This window comes from Neopsephotus bourkii, unplaced genomic scaffold (genome assembly GCF_033783945.1).
Source record: "Neopsephotus bourkii isolate Nb327-2 ecotype Australia unplaced genomic scaffold, CSIRO-AGI_Nbou_v1 NB_962, whole genome shotgun sequence".
NCBI lineage: Eukaryota > Metazoa > Chordata > Aves > Psittaciformes > Psittacidae > Neopsephotus > Neopsephotus bourkii.
The window spans coordinates 7,949,875-7,975,317 of record NW_026901456.1 but is presented as its reverse complement, the minus strand read 5'-3'; the positions used below and the strand labels follow the sequence as shown (position 1 = coordinate 7,975,317).

General features: G+C 41.6%; 1 protein-coding gene across 1 annotated transcript in view; it reads right to left on the bottom strand.

Moving 5' to 3' along the window:
- ABCG1 (ATP binding cassette subfamily G member 1) overlaps nucleotides 1-25,443 on the bottom strand; it is a 49,932-nt gene extending 24,489 nt beyond the window's left edge. Inside the window, exons 1-2 of the mRNA XM_061359208.1 lie at nucleotides 25,229-25,443; nucleotides 22,017-22,260 (exon numbers count right to left, since the gene is read on the bottom strand). Of these exons, the coding sequence (XP_061215192.1) occupies nucleotides 22,017-22,260; nucleotides 25,229-25,270 (286 nt within the window). The 5' untranslated portion in view covers nucleotides 25,271-25,443. The remainder of the gene's footprint in view (nucleotides 1-22,016; nucleotides 22,261-25,228) is intronic.

The window sequence follows — 25,443 nt, the reverse complement described above, 5'->3', positions numbered from 1 at the left end:
CAAGGTTACAGCCTTCTATTGAGTCTTACAAGATGATTATCATTATATGCAGGTCCTGCCTATCAATATTAATCAGACACATCCACAGCAAGATTCAGTTCTTATCGGTTTCTCTGTTGAACGTTTCTGCCTGAGAGAGTCAAAGCTGTTCATCTTCCATACGCATGCCCATGAGCCATATGCCTGCAACTGAGGATAGAGAATGACAATTAAGTGGGTCAGTGAACGAAAGTAACCTTCAAAGATGAATGCAAATAAATCTGTACTTGCAGCAAGACCTGATGGCTTCAGAGGCAGTATTTACATGTCGAAGCATTTGGAGATCTGGGGCATAGCTTCGACTTTGGCTGCACAGAAAATAGCTACCCTAATTTATCTTCAACCCTTAGGAAACATAAAAGTGAAAAAAAAAATCCCATGTACGAATGACGTACAGCTTTGTCTTTCTTCTGAATCTAGTGGAAATATCTTTTCAAAGCAAAATCCATAGCCTAATACTTGTCTGATAATTGCTTTTTGCTGCCTTTTTTAATTGCCTTTGTTTCTGTTGAAAGGTCTTTCCTGACTAAAGAAGAGCCAATACAATCCAAAAAGAAAGGCTGACACATTCTTTCGAATGACAAACTGAAGTCACGAGCTTGATACATACACGCTGAGAGATGAAAGCTGTTTACGTATTCCAGTCAGGCAGAAAGCAATTTCTTGTAATTGCAGTACCTTCATTCCTCAAAGCACAAATAGTATTATTCACAGTCTTACAAACAAAACCAGAACCTTTTCCAACATCCTTTCCCTTTGAAAAAATCTTCAAGTAGGAGATACTCCAAAGTAGCCCAGCAGCTTTTATGAACTGAACTGCCCCATCTGCCTTTATTTCAAAGTGCAGATCCAGCTGGGTCATTCTGCAAGCAAGGGAGGCAGAAACACTTCCTCCCTCAGAGAAGACTACTTTGGGTCTCATACAGTGCTGCCCAGTTACCACATTTCTGACTATTGCACTCTTCCTCCTCCCAGCCTCTCCTCACCCACATGCACAGAGCATGAAAGCAGGACGGTAAAAAAGCAGACGTAAAACTTTGGCTCTCTCCTCCTATCTACCTGTGCAAGGGCTAGAGAGGAAGGCCCTGGGGTTTTCTAGAGTTACAGCTGGGAACTGCTGAGCACTTCAGCCATCTGACCTTCTGAACAACCTTTATACATCCTCCTCCTGCTTCCTCCTATCCTCTCAAACTAATTCTGCACTGCAAATTTCTGCACTTCCACCTCTTCGTATTCCTGCTGCTCCCATCCCATTCTTTCCCACCAGTAGGCCAAGGAATACTGGGAGCCAAGAAGATCCTTTGAAACACACTCAGAAGCAAGTATCAGAAGTGTTTTAAAACATTTTAAACTCGTGCATTGAATCTTTAATTCCACTTTACACACCCAGGATCAGACACAGGGATAGATACGTCAGCAACTGGCCTCCAAAACTGGAAGAGCTCAGTAAATGAGAACCAGTCACATTCAGAAGAACTGCTGAGACTGAAGAAGCTCCTACAGCAGCAGGACATCCCTATGGCCAGACAAAAGAGCTTCAGACTTCAGAAACAGCCATACTGATTCTGCCCACTTTTCCTCAGCACTCTCAAGAATTCCAAGAAACAGAAACACAGGATAGTATGTTTACTTAATTCTAGCACTAATCTAGTAACAGAGAAAACCTATGTTACTGAATGTAAAAATAAAGGAAAACCTGATGTGTGTGTGGAAATAAACCCTGGATTACCTCCAGTTCTCGCATCTTACTTGGAACAACTGTGTTTTTCTCTCTCGTCTTGAATATTTACACTAATGAAGTTGCCCAAATTAAAATACTTTTCGTTGTCAGCAAACTAAATATAAAATCCTCTAAACATCACTGAAGTAATTATCATCTTCTGTAGCATGTCAGTGCTGAATATGTTACAAACAAAACCCACTGCACAGGGCACTGCTGCTTCTGGAATGAAAATGAGTTAGAATGAGAGCCTTTCAGCAATCTAATTTCTGCTTTTTTCCTCAATTCAGAACTGGAGAAGTTGGCAGCCTTGCAGGGAAATACATCCATCGAACTACCATAAACTACTAAATTTCTACCTGTTTTAAAAAGCTCCAGCTTTTATATTATGGATTAGCTGAAGTTTATAGAGTAGCGTGAACAAAGCTTGACTCTTGCTGCTAACCACATATGCTAAGCAATTAAATGCTCTATCAATAATATGTCCCATGTAAAGATGAGAGTTTTCAAGAGGAGAACGCTGACATTTCACACACAAACTAGAAGTGATTTGACAGATGCACTTAGATTGCAGTATAAGTATCATCAAATTGATTAGCTCATTTCACATACCAAAAAAAATGTAAATGTACGTATTAAAATTATGTGACGTTTTGAAAAAAGGCTAATGAACTTTAATTCCCAATTTCTGAACATACTAAAAAAGGCATCAGAATCATCCAGCTTTTTGGAAATCCTGTCTTTTCTATTTTATCTAAAAAATAAAATACTAGTAAAGCAAGTTGGGAAGCAATAACTCATTTCACAAAAGCATGATTTCCACCTCAAATTTCCATTTTGTTCTTATTCTGACGCAGAGAGAAAACTCAATTTTGAGTTTTGGTGGCAGATTTTTTGATTGGCTGTGTTTTTTACAAACCAGTAACATGCCATTCCAGGGACCAAGGGAACACACTGAGATGAGGATGAACCGAGTCTAAGCCCCTGAATCAGATTAAGAACTACAACTTGTGTCTCTTAGATTTTCAAGTACCCTCATCATCAGCTTGATTGCGTTTTCTCTCTTCCTAACTAGAAAGTCCTCGACCTAACAAATCTCCATGAAAATATAGTCAGAAAAATATAGTGAGGAAACAATGTTTCTACTCTGATGCACTACCATTTTCTAATGACATGAGGATATAAAAAATTTCCAGAGGGATTTTCATTATAGGTTCATTAGGAGACCTTCTGTGCTAATAGTATTTTCATTTACACTTTATCTCTGCATTGGTTTATCTCCCAGTAACACCTGTAACTTCTTTTGACACTTTTTGTCCTTCTTTACAACTAGGTTATTCAACTGCTCAATAAAATGGAGAGGAGTAAGCTATGGACTGACTTAAGCTGGATGTTGGAAATCCGTTAAAATAAATTAGCTATGTTAGTGGCCTGAAGACTCATGTATATCACTAGTAAGAGACACTTAGATAAAGACTATTGGTCTTCTCACATCCTTATAATTAGATTAAACCATATTTCAAAATACTTCTGTTTTCTAAAGTCATGATATTTCCATTTTTTCCTGATCACCAACTAAACTGACCAAAAAAAAAAAATCTGGTTGAATACATTACTAGAGAAATTAAACTTGACTTGTCTTGAGGTTTCTTTATTCTCTTATTGTGTGACTTCTATATGACTGTTAAGTCAAGAGTCCAGTGCAGAGCCACAAAGATGATTAAGGGAGTGGAACACCTCCCTTATGAGGAGAAGCTGAGGGAGCTGGGTCTCTTTAGCTTGGAGAAGAGGAAACTGAGGGGTGACCTCATCAATGTTTACAAATATGTAAAGGGTGGGTGTCAGGATGATGGAGCTAGGTTTATTTCAGTGATGTCCAGTGATAGCACAAGGGGCAATGGGTGTAAATCGGAGCATAGGAGGTTCCATGTGAACAACAGGAAAAACTTTTTTACTGTGAGAGTGACAGAGCACTGGAACAGGTTGCCCAGGGGGGTTGTGGAGTCTCCTACGTTGGAGATATTCAAGGCCCACCTGGACAAGTTCCTGTGTGATGTACTCTAGGTTACCCTGCTCTTGCAGGGGGGTGGACTAGATGATCTTTTGAGGTCCCTTCCAACCCTTGGGATTCTGTGATTCTGTAAGTCATTTTTTAACACACCCATACATACAAGAAAGAAAAAGCAGATGACAGTCCAGGCTGTTTACATGTTTTTTCTTGCAAATACTGTCACTTTAAATGAAATAATGAAGAAGCACAGTTAGAACAACATCCTTGTCTTCTCAAAACCCATGCCTTAATCCTAAAACCCACGAGCATTCTCCAGACACAGTTCCTGCAAAACAACAGGGTACCACTAAAATCAATACAGCAACCAAGGTTTATTCTAGCTCAGTAGCTGACACAGGTGAAGGGATCAAAAGCAAGGATTCATGACAATCTAGACACACAGTAATACTGCAAGATTCCAAGACTGAAATGGTGGAAACCTTCTACATAGGAATACTGATATATCAGGACCTCATATCTCGGAAGTTTGAACTAGATAATCTTAAAATCCTTTCCAACCCTAACCATTCTATGATTCTGTGATTCTATAGGGATTTATTTTAACCAGCAGCAAACATCTGCAATGTAAACGTTTGCATGAGAGCTATTCTACTGGGTCTGGCTGGGATGGAGTTCATTTTCTTCAAAGCTGCCCCTGTGGTGCTGTGCTTTGGATTTGCGACTAGAACAGTATCGATAACACAATGTGTTTTGGCTATTGCTGGGCAATGCTTTCACAAAGTCAAAGCTTTCTTTTTTTAGAGTAGGTTGGCGTGCACAGGAAGCTAGAAGGGAACACAGCCAGGACAGATAACCAAAGGGATAACCCATATCATATGACAGTGTGCTCAGCAATAAAAGCTGGGGGAATGGGGAGGAAGAGGGGATGTTTGAGGTTATACTGACCCTTCCACATGCTGCTCACAAAGCGGCTAAACAGCTGCCTGCCAACGGGAGCAGTGAATAAACTCTATTTTGCTTGCTTGCGCACACAGCTTTGCTTCACTTATTAAACTGCCCTGATCTTGATCCATGCGTTTTCAGCTTTTGCTTTTCTGACTCTCCCCCTGTTCTGGTGAGGAAAACTGAGGGAGTTGTGGCTGTGTTGGGTGCTCAGCTGCTGGCTGGGGCCACCCCATCACAGCTATTCCTCCTAGTAAATGTAGAGAGTTGCTTGTTCAAATAGTTTTGGATTAAATGAATAGTAATATATACTCCACTGTCACTGAAATCTTTTGCCTATAAAGAGAGCCTAGGTTGTTGTCTAACACGGGCACAGCCTCTTACACAGTAGAAACCTACATGAACACACGTGAATGTGACTGTCTAGCCTGTCTCTCACTGCTATGGGATGTGCAAGGAAAAATGTTGTCTACTATCTATTAGGTATGATTGTTTATGCAATCCATGTTTTTAAAAATAACTGATATACCTAAATCTCAGTGTGAGACAAGCAGCTTCATTACACACAGTGATAAAGCAACTGTAGTATGCCATGCTACAAGGCAGTCCTCCTGTGGGCAGTGAAGTCAGTGCCATATGGGAGATGCACAAGCATAAAGTTTTCATGCATTTTTTCTAAGTGTTTGTGACAAAGCAAGGAAAAGTAATGACAGCTGTACCCTGTGCACAAATGGAAGAATAAGCACAGCTCCAATAGTCAGTTGCTAGTTTTCAGTTCAGTGCTGGCTAAGTGCTTTCAACAATCACGTACAAGGGGTGAATGCACCACCAGTTGTCTTTTCTGTCTTTGTGCCAACAGTGAGATTACATTAAGCTGACAGGGGCTGCAACAACGTGGGTAACAGCACAAGTACAGAACATTGCTCTGCCATTAGATCGCAACATTTTCAGTGTAATACCACTTTTTTACTTTTCTGTATGTACATGTTAAAACTGTCACCACTTCCAATGAAGACCTAAGTGAAACTCAACTGCTTTTAAGCTCTACTAGCACCCAACAGATGAGTTTCTACTTCTGTATTTGTAATATTTGTAAGAGTTCTTGTGTATCTTACAGTTGATATTACTGTTACACAGTAGCCTCCAGATGCCCTGGTCAGACTCATGGTCCCATGACATCAAATATAAAGATCAAGATTTTGGAGCAAGGACAGAATCTATCTACTCCATTGTTCTCTCCCACATTCTCCACTTATTTGCTAACAATAAATTTTCTCCAATACAATGAAAGGGTTTGCTATCGTATGTTTTCCTACAGGAACCCAAAGCACTACCCTAAGACCCTTATATGTCAGTAAAGCCAAGGTCACGCCACTGGGATTAGTTTCACATAAATTCAAAACTTAATCAAACCCCCAGGTTGTCTTTGCCCACAAAAATCCCACCATCTGTTATGTCAGAAGAATGCTTGGGGAAACTGCACAAGACATATTCTTCTAGAGGGAAGTTTGCTGAACCTAAACCAGAAAGTGATTTCAGAACTGAAAATTACCAAAATCAGAAAATCAGACAAGAGTCCCAGAGCATATAAACCTCAAGAATGGGTCCTCAGCTGCACCAGCTCCATGTATTTAAACTATCTTGGCCGTTTTCTGCAGTAGGGCAGAGCAACTAACTACTGGGTGACAAGAGTCCTTGTTCAGGTAAATGGCCTTTTCTGGCAACTGGGAAGAATCCTCCACTCCCTCCCATTCCCACTCCATCCAGCTGATGACAGCCCAAATTCCCTGATAAAGGCTACCTGTGCTGGCGATAAAATAGCATGGGTGATTCAAAACCAGCAGGTCCTCTCCTCAGGGTCTGACCCACTGAATTCCAGCAGGGCTGTTCTGTCTCTGCCCCAGCAACCCAGGGACAGAAAAGACAAGGGATCCCCACATGGATCATACACGAGCCAGTGGTTCAGGAGGCAGGAGTCTCTTTAAAGACAATGTGCAGAAGGAGAACATGCAACTGCCTTTAGGGAGGTTTACATCTGTCACTTTTTCCATCTTCCAAAGCCACAAAGAAAATGGTGTAGGTGGACGGCTGAAGATTGCTCTTCTTTAAGGCTTTCTCCTGAAATGGGTGCCTACGCTCTAATACTGACTAAGCCACAGGGCTTTGCTTCTGATCTAATTAGATAATGATACTGCAGTACAAAAGGAGAGGTTAATCTTGACTGTATCTTCAATCTCCTTGCCTTGTGTACAGTTGTAAACACCCTGGAAGCATTTGGAGCAACTTCTTCCTATGTGTTCTAGTGTCAGAATGGCTACAAGTGTGGATAATTAGGGGAGCTAGCGAAGAGACAGAAGAGACAATCTTTTCAAACACCCTGGGCAATTCACACAAATCCTGAGGTGTATTAGTGACAGTGTGACTAGCAAAAGAGATGATTACAGCAATGTCAGCTCTTGCCACCCCATTCCATTCCCTTCATCCCTGGGAAGAAGACACCACAGAGTACTTCCTGCTCACACCACCAAGATATGCCAAGTGTAAGGGGCACAGAGAGTGGATCCTCTCAAGGCTGACCATAACCAGCCAATATCCCCATCAGCCTTTTCTCTTCCCCACATCAGAAGTGCTCAGGGAAGGCAAATGCAGCCACAAGGGAACATGGACACCCACTGTGTGCATACTGCTATTTCTGGGAAGTGCCCTCCATTTGCAAATCTTGGAAGCTGTTACTTGCCCTCCTTGGTGCTTGCAAGGTACATTTCTAGCCCCCAAGAATCTCAGCCAGACGAACATCTCTACCATATTCCTGTTCTTTGCACCACTGTCTCAGAAGCTTTTTCAAGTCAAAGCACATGTTCCCAGTTGTCTGCATAAAAGATTTGTATTTTCTTTCTGCACCCCAAGATACACACTCCTTCTGAGTTTTCTGTCAACAGTAAACCACTATTTGAACAAAGAGAAGAAGCACACATCCGTCATGTAAGCATACTCTCCTTTACACCCAGCAGGAAAGTGAGTTGCAATAATGCTCAGCTATCAAAGAAGGAAATTCAGACAATGATGTCAGCAGTTATGAAGAGGCAAAATTGCCCAAACACATATGAACTGGACCCACTGCTGATACACAGAAGAGCTCCAACCCATTCTTTCATAGAGCTTCTAAAGAAAAGAAGAACAAAGCATAAGGAATCTGATTACGAGAGAAATGACTGAGAGCAGTAAATAACTTACGTAATGCAGTAAGTCCTATTGAAAAGCACCAGCAAAATGCTTTCTTTTCTTTATGCCATTCTTTACCTGCTGGCATTCAGGTACATAAAACAGCTTCCATTCTGCAGCCATTTTTCCTGCTATTTTAGCTTGTTATGCTGTTAATCCAGTAGCAACAGCCTTGAACCACTTCCAAGCAACTAATATTCTCTTGCTTTTCATTTTAAAAAACATCAGGTTGTTACTGCTTTTCTTTAATTGTGATATTATGTCACTACAAAGGAGGAGAAATAGGCACCTCTATAAATTGTTATCTTCAAAATATCTGTTATAGTGGTACACAGTAAGTTTTTGTATATAAATAAACATACCTGAGTGGCTGACCATATATGCATCTATACACATATACATATATGAAAACAGAGATAGTATGTATATATACACCCACATGCTTATATTTACACATATCTATATATTAGATGCATCTATACATTATATTGAGCATATTTTTACATATGTAAAGACAATGCATATGCAGTATACTCATAAACCACTAAACCAAATTTACAGTTCTTGGTAAGAAGCAATACACTACTCTTTGCACTCTAAAAGGCGGGTTTCCAATGCTTTGAGACATGCCTGTATCAGATGTTGTCTCCTGACACATTTCCACCCCAATGTAAACATGCCTTGCACTCTCTCATTTGCTGAGCATCTGGACAGGAGTTGCAGTCCAAGTCAGGACAAGTTTTCTTAGGTTAAAAGTATGGGTGATAAGAAGGAGTGGGAAAAAGATGTCGTTTGCTTTATTATTTTGATAGTCAAAAGTCTAGTTTGGCTCAAACAGCATAGTGGTTGCTCTCTGACATTCAACTCAACACTGACATTCCACGTGAACTGCATTAGCTTCTGCATTATTTAGAATGCAGTTTTAGCAGAAAACCATACTAGTAAGTTAAGAAGTGTGGTTTAGGTATTACTCTTCCTTCAGCAAGCTTTACTCATTTTGGTTAATTTGTACCATGGATAAATTTGGTCCAAAATGTCCAATCATAACACAACACTCCTGGAAGACTATCAGTAGCTGCTCCTTGAGTAAACTATCCATTATGCTATTGTGGTGATTTCAAAGTTCAATTGGCCCTGTACTTTAAAAGTGGCATAGTATGGACATCTGAGATGAGCTGTAGGTTGGCTTCAATGCTAGTTTTCTTTATTGCACAATGTGTGTCACTTTTTGTCCCAACTCACTGTTCTTGGGGAGTTTATTTTTGCTACCTATCATACCTTTCACACCTGTAAGAATGAAATGCTGGGGTTTAAAATGCCTCAGCCATGTCCTGTATGGGAGGGCCTGCTTTATTTTTATTTATTTGTGTGTATTTTCCAAGAGTACATGGTGTACTTAGAGTATATGGTTTTCAGGAGACTGATGCCAATACTTCTGTTTGGAGGCTAAGGAGTATAATATATTTTCATATTAATATATAAAGTTTAATATATTGTTATTATGAATATCCTGAAGTTTCATCTTTCTTTTGGTGTTCCCAGGTGTCATACAATTACTGGATGAGACACAATCATTCTCTATGAACACTTAGTCTTACAGTAATCCTAGGATTCATAGACTTACGACTACAGGTAATGTATTTCTCCTTGAGGTTTACATCATCTTTTTCCCAGACAAGAAATCAAGTAGTCAACCTTCTTCAGGAGTATCTGTCAACCTCCTCTGACTTTTTTGATATAGCAGCTTGCACACATAGTCATAACTCAGTCTTTAGGACAGCAGAACCTGAGTAATAAATCACAAGTGGCAGCAACTTGATTCCCTGTTTGCAGTTACCCACAACTTCTTGAAACTTTCACGCATAATAATGTGCTGGTCTAAGTTCCACTTCAATGATGACTTACATCAGAGGGAAACTTTCCATGGGCTTAAACAAGTGACTGGCCAGCCAGCCAGCCAATTTCATTTATTTTAAAATGGAAAGCTTAGAAAAATCAGATGAGCCAAGGTGGTCTAAAAATGGTCTTTGCTCAGCTACAAAATTGAAGGCCAGTCACACTGAGCACAGAGACCAAGTTGAGGCTCAGAGCAACAACCCTACTAATGTACCCAGCATACACAGACCCCTGAATCAGTCAGTCTGAAGACGCTCAAAGGAAAAGTACAGGATTGCTGTTCTTGGAGAAAAGCCCACCAAGATGTACGAAGAAGGAAATTCTCTCCTTGGAATCCCAAGCAAGACAGAGGGGGCAATGGCTTAGCTGGGTAATAGACTTATGATGTTATGCAGGGGGAACAGAAATTTGGGATGGTGTAAAACCAGCCATGGGCTGGCTATGGGAATTAGGGACAGTGAGAAATACTTATGACAGGATGTTCAGGGGAACTGTCAAAGGGAGAAAAAGGGATGGATCAAGGACTGAGGAGGAACAAGCCTGAAAAAAACAGATGGAAAAGGAGATTAAAGGAGACAGATGCATGAACAGGCTCTACTGTGAGCCCATGTGCATGAATGCTAGCAATTACCATGACAGTTTCACCAGTGAGTAACAGAAGTTTGCATGTCAGCTACTGGAGCAAGAGACTGCAAACCTGACGGTTTGCAGGTCCAGGTACCAACAACTGGAGAAGACCAGAGTCTGGGCCAGTGACTGGATTAGCAGTGTCCAAACTGTCCAGAAACCTGCCTTGTGTTTGTGTGCAACCCACAAGCAGCCAGCAGGGAGGAATGGCAGAGAGCCAACAGTTCACACTGTTGTCAGGTTTGCACAAGTGCTGTCTTGCCTGTGTTTAGGTGGGTGCTCTAAAGGTACTTCTGTCCTTGTGCTGGTCCATATAGCTGGCTGAGTGCACTGCATGTACGGACATGCACATGTGCCTGTTGGGAATACCTGCCCTGCCTTGTTATCTGCTGGACCTGCAAATACAGAACAAGGCTGCCACATACTAATTGGGGTGGGGCTGGAGTAATCCTCTCTGGTCCCAAAGCCCCACCAGATCTGGCTACTGCCAAGTCTTGTTTTACAGTCACCACAATTAGAAGCTCTTGCAAACTTGTTGTTGTGAAGAACTTGCAGTTCTGATTACAAAACAGATCTGACCCAACTGGTTTTCAGAAAGGTCTCTGATTCAGCCTATGCACGCTTAATATTCACTGTCAATTTGCTCCTCTGGGGCAAACTCTCCTTTAGTAATTCTCCAAGAGTCAGGGTCAAAACCAAAATCCAGAAGAGTAACTTGTCATGGCTTCAGCTGTGCACACATGCACCCCTCCACTTTTTAACTTGCTTTTCTGACTCATATTTCACTGGTGGCAGCACATGACCTTCACCTTTCCAAGCGCAGAAGGAAAAAGAGCTCCATCCCAAACAGTCACCACATGCTTCAGCTTCATAAGCCTCAAATAGTTCTTCTAGACAGCTGGGCCTCAATATTCGTATTCAATAAGCTGGCTGAAGTTCATAGTTTTTTCACCCAGAAAAAAAAAACTGACCTCCCTCTAATAGCAACTATGTATCTTCAATCCCCTACCTTTTAATTGTGTACTCATTTACCGATTTTAGCCCTGCCATGCTGGTGCTATTACAGTCTTTTAATTTCTGAAGCATTCCAGGTAGTAACGGAATTATGACTGAAAAAATTATACTAGCCATGTTCTGTCAGTGCAGCCTCATGCACTTGACTCCTTCCACAAGCAGAGAATAGATGCAACAGGGCAGAATTTAACTTTATTGCTTAAAAAGAGTATCAAAAACCTCAGATTTTTCTTCTTTAAATTTTATTATTAACCAGGTGCATCACTTCATCTGAAATTTCTCTTGTCTGCAAGAGACAGAGCACAGGTCTTAGTTACCCAAGAACCTGACCACTACATGTTCCACCTTCTCCTCTCCTGTAGCAGATGTACTGCAATTATAAACAGCATTTGTTATTATTCTAAACATGCAAAGCAGGAAGAAGTATGATTCTTATACAAAAGATGTAGGCTGTAGATACTAGATGAGAGGCAGATGGTAAATTATCTTGTAAAGCCAAGGTCTCTGCTGTTATTTTTCTTGGAACAGATATGTAACAAAAAATGAACAAAGAAGCAGTTAACTCAGTTTGACTACTATATGATTCCACATACTTCTTCCTGATCAGAATTTGGATGGCTTCATCTGTATCACCTTTGACAAGAATTAAGTCTTCAGGGTGCACCTGCTTCTCCCTCTGAAATCAGTGACACCTAAATGAACTGTAAATGAGAATACAAGCCTAACAGCAAGAAGAAAGTCCAATTGGGAAATGCAGTTACAAAGGTTCCCCCAGCATGACTCAAGACATTCTGCAGCATGCATTCCCAGCCACATCATCTCCTAGACAGAACTATTTAGTCCTCAGTTCCAGAGATAATTACACTGCAAAAGTCCTCCTGTATTTTATATTACCACTTGTATTCTGTATCAGATATTCATTCAAAAATCTTCTTCTCTTATAGAGGAAGTATCCAAAGACCAAATTAAACATCTACACTAAAGCACATAATTCATAAGGGAGCATTTTCTAATACCTGAATCGTCACCAATGGTATATTTCAGTAGGCCTCCTGATAATTATTTCAGGAACAGGTGAAACATATATAAGAACATCTACTTGTAGAAAGCTATTGAGATTTAAACAGGTACTGAAAACAATTAAAATTGCTTGGCCTTCTATAACCCATTTCCAGTACACTTAGCATGTTGTTTCAGGGATGAGCAAGTTAAAGAACTGTCTGAAAAGGGAAGTAACTCCTCCATGCATATTTTATTATATATTCTTTTCATATATTTGAAGATTGGTGGAAAAGTGACTATGTTTGAATATAATTGGGGACCTTCAGTCTTTCCATTTCCTACTTAACATAGGCTTTGAGATCAAGATGATGCCTGCTATACCTTGGTCTTGTGCTTGACTGAGGAGGATTCTGCCAGTCCTAGGAACTAAAAGTGTGCTTGCAAATTACCTTCTATTAGATAACTAAATTTTCTACATGGCACAATGTAAGTAAGGGATGGTGGTTTCAATGTCCTCTGTACCAACAGTGGCAAACCAAAATTGCTAGCTTCTAGGTTCAAAGCCGGCAGACTGGTGAGCAATGGGAACTCCAAACACCTCAGCTTGCTACTGTGCCTATGCTTTTCATAAAGAAAAAGGGCAGATCTTATACAGAAGTCTCTAGTATTACTACAGAATTCTGGTAAATGACAAGATTTCTTAATATAAATTGCATGTGATGCCTTCTGGAAGTAATACCTAAAAAAAGAGGGCCATTTTGTCATCTTACATGAATGTCATGTTTCAACAAGTTCTGCTATTAAAGTTCTTAAATAAATTAATCTGACAAGAAGGTAGATAGCCAGTTCTCAAATAAATGAGACAGCAGATGAATCAACAGGAAACAAAAGAGTAGGGCACAATGGTCAATCAATAAAGAAAGCTTACCCCTGAGTCTCAGGGAATCTTTACTGGGCTGTGTTCTGTCCACCTTACTCCTGAATGGTTTGAAAAAGGAGGTAAATAGCAGGGTAACAGCATGAACACTAAAAGCTCACTTAGGTTCAGAGAGCAAATTAATGGTTTTACAATGGAAAAATCCATCAAGAGCTAGTAAACACAAAAATACTACCCCTAGTTCAGAAAATCTCTGAGCTGCAAGCTGCAAGAACCCAGGGAAACACTACTCCACACTTGCCTGCACTGGAACTCTTCCCCAAGCATTTGGCTCTACCTGCTGTCAAAGAAAGGACATCGGGCCAGGTGGACTTTCTCTAACTTCTCACAATGGCAAGCTGACCTAAACTTCCAGCTTATTTTTGTCTTATTTTGTCATTTATACAGCTTATGTTAGCCATATATCCTTACATACTTCAGAAGCGTGTAAGTCACAGAAGTTCTGGGGATAAGGCATGGCCTTTTTGGCTACTTCATTTAGGTTCTGCCTCAGGGACATTCCTCTTGAGACTGAGCACCCGCCCATCAGTTTGCAATGCTTTAATTATAAATCCAAATCAGTTCATTGCCATGTGCTAAACTACCATGCAAATTTTGCTGGGATTCTCCTTGTGTGTTGTTTCAATTAAGTCTTGAGATGATAATTTTAATAGTAAGACCAAACACTGTTTTCTAATAGAGGACAAATGTAGCCGTCGGTTTAATGAGTTGTGAATTATAATGCAGTTGAGTAGTCCTTGGGAGGGTCTGTCACATTCTGAGTGGTATCATGTTCCTCAACTCTGACTTCCCAAAGCCAGCAGTTTACCTACAAGAACAACGGTACAGCAAAGTGGGAAGCAATTAATTTTTTTAGAGAATACACATCTGAACTCTGGGACATTAAATCCCCTGAGAACAAAAGACCTACCTTAGTAAGCAGGTAAGTTTAAACATCCGTGCTTCCAGAAGGCACCTTCCAAAATGGCATGTAAATACACAGGTAAAAATGGACTCTTAACAGCACTTTTACTCTTGAGCTAGCTTCTGTTCATGGTTGCTTTTGTGATTTTTCTTTTACTGATCAACCATCTGATCAATCATATGATGGCTGAAGCCTTCAATTGCAAAATGACTCTTGCCTCAGTTTCCTTCAGACTTCAAATATCTTCAGACCATGCAGTGAACGTTACTTTGAAATATAGAAAAAGTACACCCATACAATGGTACATGCTGTCTCTAGCTCCTCAACACCTCGAGCAAGACATGACTGCGTATGGGCAGAGGACAGCAAAGCATGTCATCAAATCCCACTCAGTGTACAGGAAGTTGTAGTGGAGGGTTGTCAAGGTGAGTTACAGCCATCCCACATGCTTACTGCGAGATTGAAACAGCAGAGACCACAGCTCAAACTCCTGACAAGTCATCATCACCACTGCCATCACCACGTCCCTGGCATATAAACCCTGAAATGTTTTGATTGGTACAGTTCTAAAACTTCTTTCCTCGGCCAAAAGTTTTCACAATGGCAACTAGTATTAAAACATTAGCTAGAATGAAAAACAGGTCATTGTATTATTTAGTTCTAATAAACTAAAAAGCAAAAGGAAGAAGAATATGTTCTACTCACACAAAGTCTCAGTGACCCAACTTCACGGAATCAAACTCAAACATATTTCCAAAAAAAGCTCCAGGTAAAAAAAAAAAACAAAACCAAACAAACAAACAAAAAAAAAAAGAACAACCACAACATAAAACAAACCCACAACAATAACAATGCATTCTCCTTGGAGGAAAATAAGTAATGCTGAAGTAAGGTCATACTCAGCTGGGAAACAGTAGAAGGATCAGAGAAAGAGGCTGACCAAGACTTGTCCCCAGTAACCTCTATTTTATACAACCCATGCAAGAAGTTGCTAGGAAGAGTTATGTATCACTTAATAAAAAACTGTGAACAATTTGGTAGCAGTGATTACTTGGTATATTTTTGTCACCATGAGAGAGCTTAAGTGTTAAAAGAAAAAACGGCAGAGATTTTAACAAGGTTGAAGCATGCATTGAGAAATCTTGCTAAAAACCATGTTAGTGAAATTATGAAAGTAGTGAAACATTTTAAGTCACTGAAAACGAATCCACAAAATATTTGCTTGAAGGGCTTTTTATTAGTACTGCAGTTCATTTCAACCAGCTTAACTTGTTTATTCCCTCTAACATACGGATCTTAATTTGTACACATCCTGCTCTCCAAGATGAAAACACACTCTCAGACAAAGCAGTCAAACAATACAACCCATCTGTCAGAGAAAAGGCAGAAAAAACCCACCCCAACCCAAACCCTCTCTCGGGAAGTGGTTTTTGCTCTTTACTGTTCTGCATCTTCTCCTCCTATCTTAGCAACAGCGCGCGGATCAGCCAACCGGGGCCCAGGCTGCACGTTGCAAGCATCACCGCCGGGTTACTGCAGTGCATTGCCCGCCAGTAACCGCGCCGGGAGAGACCCAGACCGTGCATGCGGCACCTCTACCGCAGTGCACCTGCTGGGCATGAGGACAGGCTTTTTCCGACTCCTCCAGCATGGATTAGCAAATAATTTAGGGCAAATCCCCCCCTCCCTTCCCCCCCCCCCCCCTTGGGTGTTCGGATATCTCGCGGGGGGCGGGGGGGAATCTGTTAAAAGAAGTCACAGAAAGAATGCAGTAAAAAAGCCTAAGTAAAAAGAAATAGGTCTGTTTAAGTGCGCGTACCAGAACTAACTTGTAACAGAGCACCGATGCAAATCAGCAAAACCCAGTCTGTTTAAATCTCCGATGATGATTTGACAGGGGGTTAAGTTTCCATCTTATGCAGGAATCAGTATTAACATAATATACAGACCTCCTAACTGAAATGTAGGCATGCTCTCATGACAGTAATTCAGACTGTGATGACCATTTTTGCATTTCATGAATATCAAGCAAACTGCCAAAGGCTCCATGTTTCCCCGTTGGACATAAGAGTCATCCAGAATAAGCATGGTCCTTCCTTCCTCTCCTGCCACTCCTGCTGTTTAATGTGCTGAATCTCAAAGCTATGAAGCAACAACCTTGACAGAGAAGACAGCACCTCTCTGGCTGATTGTTTCCACATGATCTGAGCCATTAGAACAAACCCAAATTAACAGAAAATATCACATTTTCTGCTGAGCATGCATTCTGAATTGCTACTAAACCACTCCAAAAACCCCCTCGGCTGCATTTTGTCTGTCTGGATCCCATTCCCTCAAAGGTTACTACAGACCAAATCCTAACAGAACTTACGCTCTGTGAGTGCAGCACAAATGAGTCATTACAGTACTAAAAATAACAATGGCGAAATTTCCAACTAAAATGTTGCCTAATTAACCATGAATACTGACAAGTATGAGAGAAAAAAAAAGTAATCCCTGAGTTGTGGAGTTTTGAAATTTATTACTACTTTCTTCCTGGATGCACTCAAGTTATGTAGAAACAGGATTTCCATCCTACATGATATATAGCAAAACCACCTAAAAAACAATAGAACAAACATCCCCTGGTGGGTATATAAAATGTATCTATCTTTTCAAAGTAAAGCTAAATGAGTCTGACCAAGCCAGGAGGCTCCAAAGAACTTGTGATGCCCTATTCATATTTGGAACTACCCCTAATTTCATCCCCAAAGCAGTCATTCTATTCAACTACATTATGTTGCTTTTAACAAAAACAGCAGAAACCTAAGGCACTGACTTTTCTCAAAAATCCTCTTGCAAACAGTTTTCAGGCAGTTCTAGTACCCAAACTCATGTACCTATAATTTGTTCATAAACTGGTAAAACCAATATGTTTCTGTGGTTTGCATTTCGAACTGCAACTTAAACAAACAATTCAGAAGCCCACATAAGATCCACTTTCAGATCCCCTTCTCAACCCTTAGATAAATGGCTCCATGACAAGGCAGTGAAACTTTGGCCACATTTTGTTCTGAAGCTCTACAGATCTTGTTTTTCCACACTCAAGCAGCCCACACTGGATCTAACACAGGACTCTCTCTTCCCCTCCAAGCCAGCTGGCTCCCACGTCCTAAAAGAAAGGAGAAGGTATTTTCGGACTCAGCGGCTCTATGGGTGCTGAAGTTTTGTTTTTCTGGCTTTACCAGTTTGTCTTGATCTTGATCAGTGTCTCCACTCCAGGACTCCTGTAGCTTTCTTAAGCAAACCCTGAACCTTGCTGACCCACAGGAGACCCCTGGGACATGCCTGAACACAGGCTGGATTCAAAGACTGAGACATTCTTCCAGTTCTAGAAGACCCTTAACCTCCCAAGATCTCTGGATCAATCTCTCTCCTTCAAAACTGAAGAAACAGTTGATTCTACCAGTTGACCAATTCCATAAAAGCTCTATGGGGAAAAGTCATCTGAGACCCTGCAAAACATTTACCTCTGTAACGTTTTCCAAATTTCCATATTGGTAAGAACTCCTGCTGAATGAAATGGGTCATAATACAGCTGCTCTGATCAAGGACTCACCGGCCAGATTCCTTCCCTGTTAATATCACTGACTTCAAAAGGAATTACATCATGAGTGAATCAGGTCCAGAGTTATACCAATCTTTGCTATGAATCTGATCAAACCTCATTAAAATGAATAAAGTGGCATTTATCATACAAATCCGAGAATGAAAATGCCCTTATTTTTGAAGAGAAAGTGAGATTTAATAGATAAATTTGGCATTTTAAGGCTGAGACACAAATCAATTAAAATTTGAATTTGAAGTCTATTATGACTTATTTAGCTTCTTTGTTGTTGACAAGCAATGCAAATTCATGTTTCGTTGGGCTTTTAATAAAAAGTAAATGATGCTACACACCATAAGTGTCATTGTCTGAACAACAAAACTAAGTACAGAAAACAATGGCAGCATTACTAATTATTCTTCCTTTTGTTAACTTAGAGCCTAACCTTAACATTACTTTGAAATAGCATTTTTACTGATGGGAGTACATTTTTCTGTTGCTCTTTAGTTGAATTCCTCCCCAACGTGCTGGCACAAACTGTCTTTGCAAGGAAACTATACTTCTCCTTTTGTAATCCAATACTCATAAAAGGTTTTAACTAATTCATTACAGTCACGGAGGATGATGTAAAAATAGCAGAACTTTTTTCCAACCTCCGCTTCAGAATAGAAACACCATTCATTTAAAAGGCACATTTTCGTAACAGCATCCTTTATTGCTTATTGCCACAACCAGCACCCAAGAACAATGCGAGCTGGAAGACATCACTCTTTTTATTTTCATCTTGTGCATACAAGTGTATTGTTTTTTAAAAATCAGTCATATTTCCTACACTGGGTTTGTACTTTCAGGAGTCTGTTTTCTGCTATTCTTGTAAAAAAAAATAATATATATATATATAAAAAATTTAAGTATTTCACGTCACAGCCATGAGAGATCCTTTTAGCACAGGAAACCCACAAGAAGTGTAGAGCTACAACAACCACCAGTGTTTGGAGGCACAATATTGCCCTTCTGTTGAGCAGAGACAGATTAAAGCCCATTGCTAAGTCACAGTTTCCCATTGGAGGAGAAGTGATTAAGAGACATTCAAAACCATTTTACATCTGAAGCATTCATCTGCAAGCCCATTGTACTTGCAGAACCACTAGAACAATTCAAGGAATCTGATAGTTTGGTCATTACCTTCATTTGAAACCATTCAGGCAACTCAGTTTTGTATTTCTCTGATGTATTTCTATTAAAACCAATGTGTTGTGTCAGTCCCTGGAGTAGGCAACACGGCTGGGAGGAAAGTTTGTTTCTGGCACATATCTATAGTCTGACTAGCAATTCATTGACTCATAGATGGAAGAGACCTCTGGAGGTCACCTAGTCCAGCCTTCTACTCAAAGCAATATGACCACCACCACCAGATCTAGTCAGCTGTGGCTCTGCACAGCCAAATCTTCTGCATCCCCTCTTGCATGGAGAAACCACATCAACTCTGGGTGACCTTTGCAGCGCTACACCAACCTTGGGATGAACAGGTATATCTCATAAGGACTACCATAAGCCATCCAGTATATGGCCACTGGTTCTTGTTAGGTATCATCTAGTGCTACTGACAGAAGTTCAGCTTCACTGAGCTGCCCTCTAGTTAGTGGTATGCCAGAATGAGATCATCCACCGGATACCCCTTCACTAGACCAAACAAGCCCAGCTCCCTCAGCCTCTTTTTGCAGGCTTCCTGACCAATTTTTAACCTCTCTGACAGAACCTTTCCAGCTTCCTAACACCTTGATCTGGAGGTCACAAAGCTGAATATGTTATTCTCACTGTGCTCTCACTGATGTTGAGAAGGATAACAACTTGCCACATCCTTCAAAGGTGACACATGATGTGGTTTCTTTTGCTTGCAGTGAGAGTACACTTTGGCTCATAGTCAGCTTGGCATCAGCTGTACATCTCCCAAGTCTGTTCTAGATCCCTGGTGAGCAGAAGAGTGTCAAGATCTGCTGGCAGGCAGTATGCCTCACAGCCACTCCCCGGCTGTCCTTAGCAGCCTGAGGAAAGACGTATGGTGCAAGACCAGGTAAGGAGAGAATATGAACTCCTCCTTATAGATGGTAAGAAAAGTTTAATCTCTTCTTTCATATCTAAGTGTAGTGACATACTCATAGACACACCCTAGAGTTAAATACCCCAACAGGTCTTTTTCAGCAGCAGAACATTTTGCCAGGATGTGCCACTGTGTTCAAGCCATGTCACTCAGGCATTTCAGCAAATGTGGACAGGGGTTTTTGGCATAGAACCCCTCAATCATTTCAGGCCAATGAGAAAGAGATCCAGTTAGAAAACTCAAGGTTTTAAATCTTATGTGAGCCACTTTAACCTAGCTCAATTTTTGGGGGGGGGAGGAAACTTCAACACTTGAGTTTGTTCTGCAAGATAAAAAATAATTCTGAATGTACAAAAGTTGCTTCCAAATCAAGTTGTTCACCTATGGACAGTTTAGCTACATGCAATTTTAATCAATAATTAAAATAAGGCAGTTGTGTGTACATACAGTTTTGATGTTGAAAAAAAGCTATTACAGCCTCAAGTCAGCACATCCTTCAACAAATGTATAATTGTATGCACAGGCTGTCCACACACAGTAGCACTTCCACGGCCCCAGCTCCAGTGTTTTTCATACCACACATTTTTAGACTATTCAAGGCTTGGTGCTGTGATAATTACACAATTTCCAGAGAGCAGCAGTGTACTTTATGAAACAATTTCAAGTAGAACCTTTAAGCCAGTGGATTTATAGATTCAGAGCAAGTGCAGGTATCAAGTATGGCTCAGGTAAGCAGCATACTGGCAGGGGCTTATCTCTTAAAAAGAACTAAAGCACACAACCATATTAATTTACATTACTAAGAGAGAATTCCTCAAGGAAAAGCAGTTACACCATTTAGTACACAAAATTCTCCTTAAGATTTCAGTATTTTGTCTTGGGCTTACTTCTTTGTGCTAGCAGTCATTTACTGCACAACCTAGCTTTCATTTTGGAGATGAGTAGTCACACACACAAAACACAAACTCTACGAAACACATGGCTACACAAAGCAGATGAAGGTATAAACGGAATGCATGCAAAGCAGATGAAAAAGGATGGAGCCACCCTACACCCACCTTTCAGAACTGGAATAGACCAAGAGCATATAAAGAAGAGAGCTGAATATGCCTGCCTTATTGCCATTGGTAAATCAGCACCAGAAGAACTGTTTCAGAGCCATGGTTAAGAGCAACTGGATTGTGAAAGTGGTAACACATCACTTCCTTGAGATGTATCCATTTGATGTGCCTTGTGTTGTAGACTGTGAACTCTTTGCTCTGTATTATTAGCAAAGTAGCTAGCAAAAGAGCATCCTAGTCCTTGACTAAATTCTAGGATTTACTCCTAGCTATTATGGAATATGCTAGGACTCATTCCTAGCAATAGCCAGTGCTTTCATCAGTTAAAAGAAATGGTAAGCTTAGAAAGATCCATCATAGAACAACAAGAGACAGGCATGGTCTGACATTCCTATAGCTCACATCATTTATTTCCAAACACAGCACTTTAAGAGAACAATTTTTACCCTGGTTTCAAATGCCTTCTGAAATTCTGCGACGCTGTCTGTTCTGAAATAGTATTGAAAAAAATAACCATTTCACAAAACAGCCAATTGCAAAAGTAAAAAAAGCATCTTCTTTTCCCTCACCCCCGTCTTTAAACTACTGCATGCTCCACCCACTACCAACAATAACTTGTAGACATACAAGATCACAGGACAGATACTTGGCAGCACAGCAACACTATAATTACTTCAGATACTTTAGAATTAGGAGGCAACAATATGCAGTTGTATGACCTATTGCACCTACAGTTTCTTGGAGTGCAAGAGGCCACACACCCTACTGCATCAGGCTCCGGAAAAGTTCCCCAGTGTCAAGTGTAAGCAGTGGGTATATCAAGACACCAAGCAAAAAGCAACTCTGAAAATGTGCTTCCTCTACTTGCTCCACAACAGATTCATTACACCTAGCGTGAGCACCCACATGGGCAGTAATGTTTATATGTTAACCAAAACATTATGTTTTCCTCACCTTTCTTTCTCCACCATGGCCCTTCTTGGATAGAGTATGACAGTTCTTTAAACTCAATATTCACAGCTGGTCTGCGGGGTAGGTAGGAGAAACGATGAGCTTCTGTCAGAGTACTGTCCACTTTTTTAAAATGTCCATTCATCAGTCGAATGTCTTGGTTATCTGTGCCATTGGACACTACTTCATCCACCGAAACACACACCGACTTTGGCTCGGCCATGGTACAAGCAGAATTGCTGCTGTTCTAAAGAGAAGTTGGAGAATGGACAAAGTTCACAGACTTTTGTTTAGGAACATGTTTCTAAACCTTCTGCACTAGAAGAATTATTACTTAAGTAACACAAGAATCCAGCACAGTAATGCACTGAGAGGTGAAAGGGGGAACAAAAATCAATCTTTTGTTTGTTCTGCCAGTGTCTTGACAGAAGAGGTAAAAGAGCTCTCACATTCAGCAGCACACAAAGGGCAGTTCCTTTAGCACCAGTTACCCCTCAAAGGGTATATACACAGCACATTAGTATTGTCAGAACAGAGTAACTCTTGCACCAGATTTGTAAGTTCAGTCCCCATTGTGCTTGGTTTCTCATGCACCCAAAAGAATTTGGTTATAGTTACTCTGATTCCAGGGCTTGTACTGGGACAGAGCTGAAGGGGGAAGGGAGATACCAAACAATTATTTGTGCAGACATTTCAAAAGACAACCACTCAAAAAGTCTAAGAGCTGTCATTCCTTTGGATCAGCATGTAATTCCATAAATGTGAAGCTGCACAAGCTATATTTCTGTGAATTTTAAAATGTATGATTTGTGCCTTACTTGCTCCTGCACTGATAGTTCTGGAGACTTTGCAACCTAGAACAGTACTTCTTTTCTAGATTATCTGTTAGAAAAGCACAATGCTTTCCACCCAAAATCCTTGCACGCTTTCCTTGCTTGACAGTGATTCCTAATGGAAATCTTATCAGCTACATAAACATATTAAACCTCCTAAAGTACTTGCACTGTTGACATTGTAAGGTCAATGCTCCATGCTTACAGCCATACTTCTTGCTACACTTTGCCCATTGTAGCACTCAGTGTAATTCCACTTGGCATTTTTTGGACTCTTTCTTCTCCTCTCCTGACCATGATGATGGCCTGCCGCCTGCCTTTCTCTTTGTTTTTATTATGCATACAAGATTTGAACTTTTTCCATTACTTTCACCTGTCTAGGCACCTTGCACCAATATCAAGAGGCTGTGTATAAATCCAGAAGTGAAACAATAATGAATTTTCTTCTGTTAAACACAAGTTTGAAGAGTTAGGCTGGTTTTTTTATCATCTGTTGTTTGGAATATGTCCTAAGCAGGGCCCAACATCTGCATAGTTGTTTATTAGAAAATATTAGTATTTTTAATGTAGATCTGTATTGGAGAAGACTTCTTTTGTGCTAGGCTTTCCATGCTGTCACATCTGCCCAATAACCTACATGTCCCCAAAGGTTAACTGTTGGAAAACCTATGAGCTGCACTACTTTTCAAGGCATTAGTGTTGGAATACCTCCAAACAGAGAACTGTAGGTCAAGCCACCGTCTCCCCCTACTTATCCTCCAATGCCACTGAGAAGTCACATTGCCCCCTTTTCTCTGTGCCAGTTTCATCCTCTGTCACGGTTATTGTTCTTTCCCTTTATGTTGTAAAAACAGTGCTGCTCAGATCAGTCACTTGACATGAATGCAGATGAAAAATATTTATAAAAAAGTCCTACATAACCACTGATGGAAAATGTTTTAAAAGTAGCCCTAAATAACCACTACATAGCGAGGGTCGTCTTGCTCTCCATGCACATGCCCCAACTTGTGGATGTTAAAATCAGCTCTGCTTACTTCATTCTCTCAGGAGATTTTAATCATGCCCTCAACTTACTTAAAGGTCAGGTATCCAGTAACACTTACTCCCAATTTCTTACAGAGCTGACTGTAATGTTATGTAATTTGAACATAACAAGCGTAATGTAAAACATCCTAGAACTGAACAATTAAAGTAGGGGAACCTCCCTCTTCCCTAAAAAAATAAGAGAAGATGAGTTAGCAGTATTCTTTCCTGAATGTTTTCATGGTTTGTCACTCATAAGCTGTTTGGTTCAGAAGAACCACTTCACACACCAAAGGGAATATCCAAAAAAACAACTCTCAGTGAACCGGTCACCTTGAGCATTCAGGTGACTGTTGGAGTTTCTCTAGTTCAAATCAATTCAAATAGAAATATCCTTTGGACAAAGTCCTTGTCCACCTACTTATTCTTCTGGCAGTATGAAGCCAGAGACTTTTATTCTGGGCACATAAACCAAGCCATTTCAATGACCCAGCGGACTGAAATGCCTGTTTTCAGTGACAGAGTCCTGCCGGTCCTTCATCAGAAGCCTGCCTTCTCCAGCGACCACCGGCCGTGGGCGAGGATCCTCCCCGGGACTGGGGTGGCAGAACCAGCTCCCAGTCACTGGATCATCTTTGTTTGCAAAGAGATGGGCAACCCCCATGGCTATGACAGCCACAGGCTTACCCAAGCCATGTGTAACAAACTCCTCAAGCACACCCCAACTCCCTCCCCACACGGGCTAACACCAACAAACCCTTCAAACTGGTACTCACTTGAACCCCCCTGCGCATCACACACGAAGAGCGCTATGTTCTCAAGGGCTACGCTCACATCTCAGCCGCTTTCGTGCAGGTTTACTTCCCCTGGAGTTTTACTCTGCCGCTAAGGAGCTGAACCGCTTCCCGGCGCCCACCGTGCAAGGCCCAACCACCGGCCCGCAACGGGAGGACGGTCCCGCGGGCTCTGCGCGCTCCTTGCCCAGCCGCCCGCCCGCCTCATGCCGCCCCGGCTATTATGCAAAGGTTACGGTCCCTCCGCAAATCTGTTTTGAAAACGACGGGGCGCAGCAGCGCAAGGAGCATGCTCGGAGCAGCCGCTAATCCCCCCTGTCTTAGCGACAGCACTGAGGTAACTAGCGGTCAAGCGCCGCCGTCCTCTCACACTCCCCGCCGCCAAACGGGGGCTGCCCCTCACCCCGCTGCGGGACGCAGCCCCGGGACCACCGACCAGCCCCGGTTGTCCCTCAGAGACAGTGGGACATTACTCGCGGAGCCCTCGCTCCGTGTACCCCCAGCTCCGCACCTCGCCCGGCTCGGCCGCGCAGCACCCCGCGGAGGTGGGCAGCGAGCTCCTTACCAAAGCGGTGCCCAGGGAGAAAGCCGCCGTCAGACATGCCATGTGCCCCGCTGCCCGCCCGGCTGCTGGCTGGTGCTCCAGCTCCGCCGGCTCCGCGATGAGCCCTCGAGTGCCGCCTCTCCGCCCGGAGTGGCTGCGGGAGGCAGTCGGGCAGGGAGGGAGCGGCCTCCCCCCGCGCTGGGGCCGCCTCCGCCCGGGGCTGCCCGCCCCCCGGT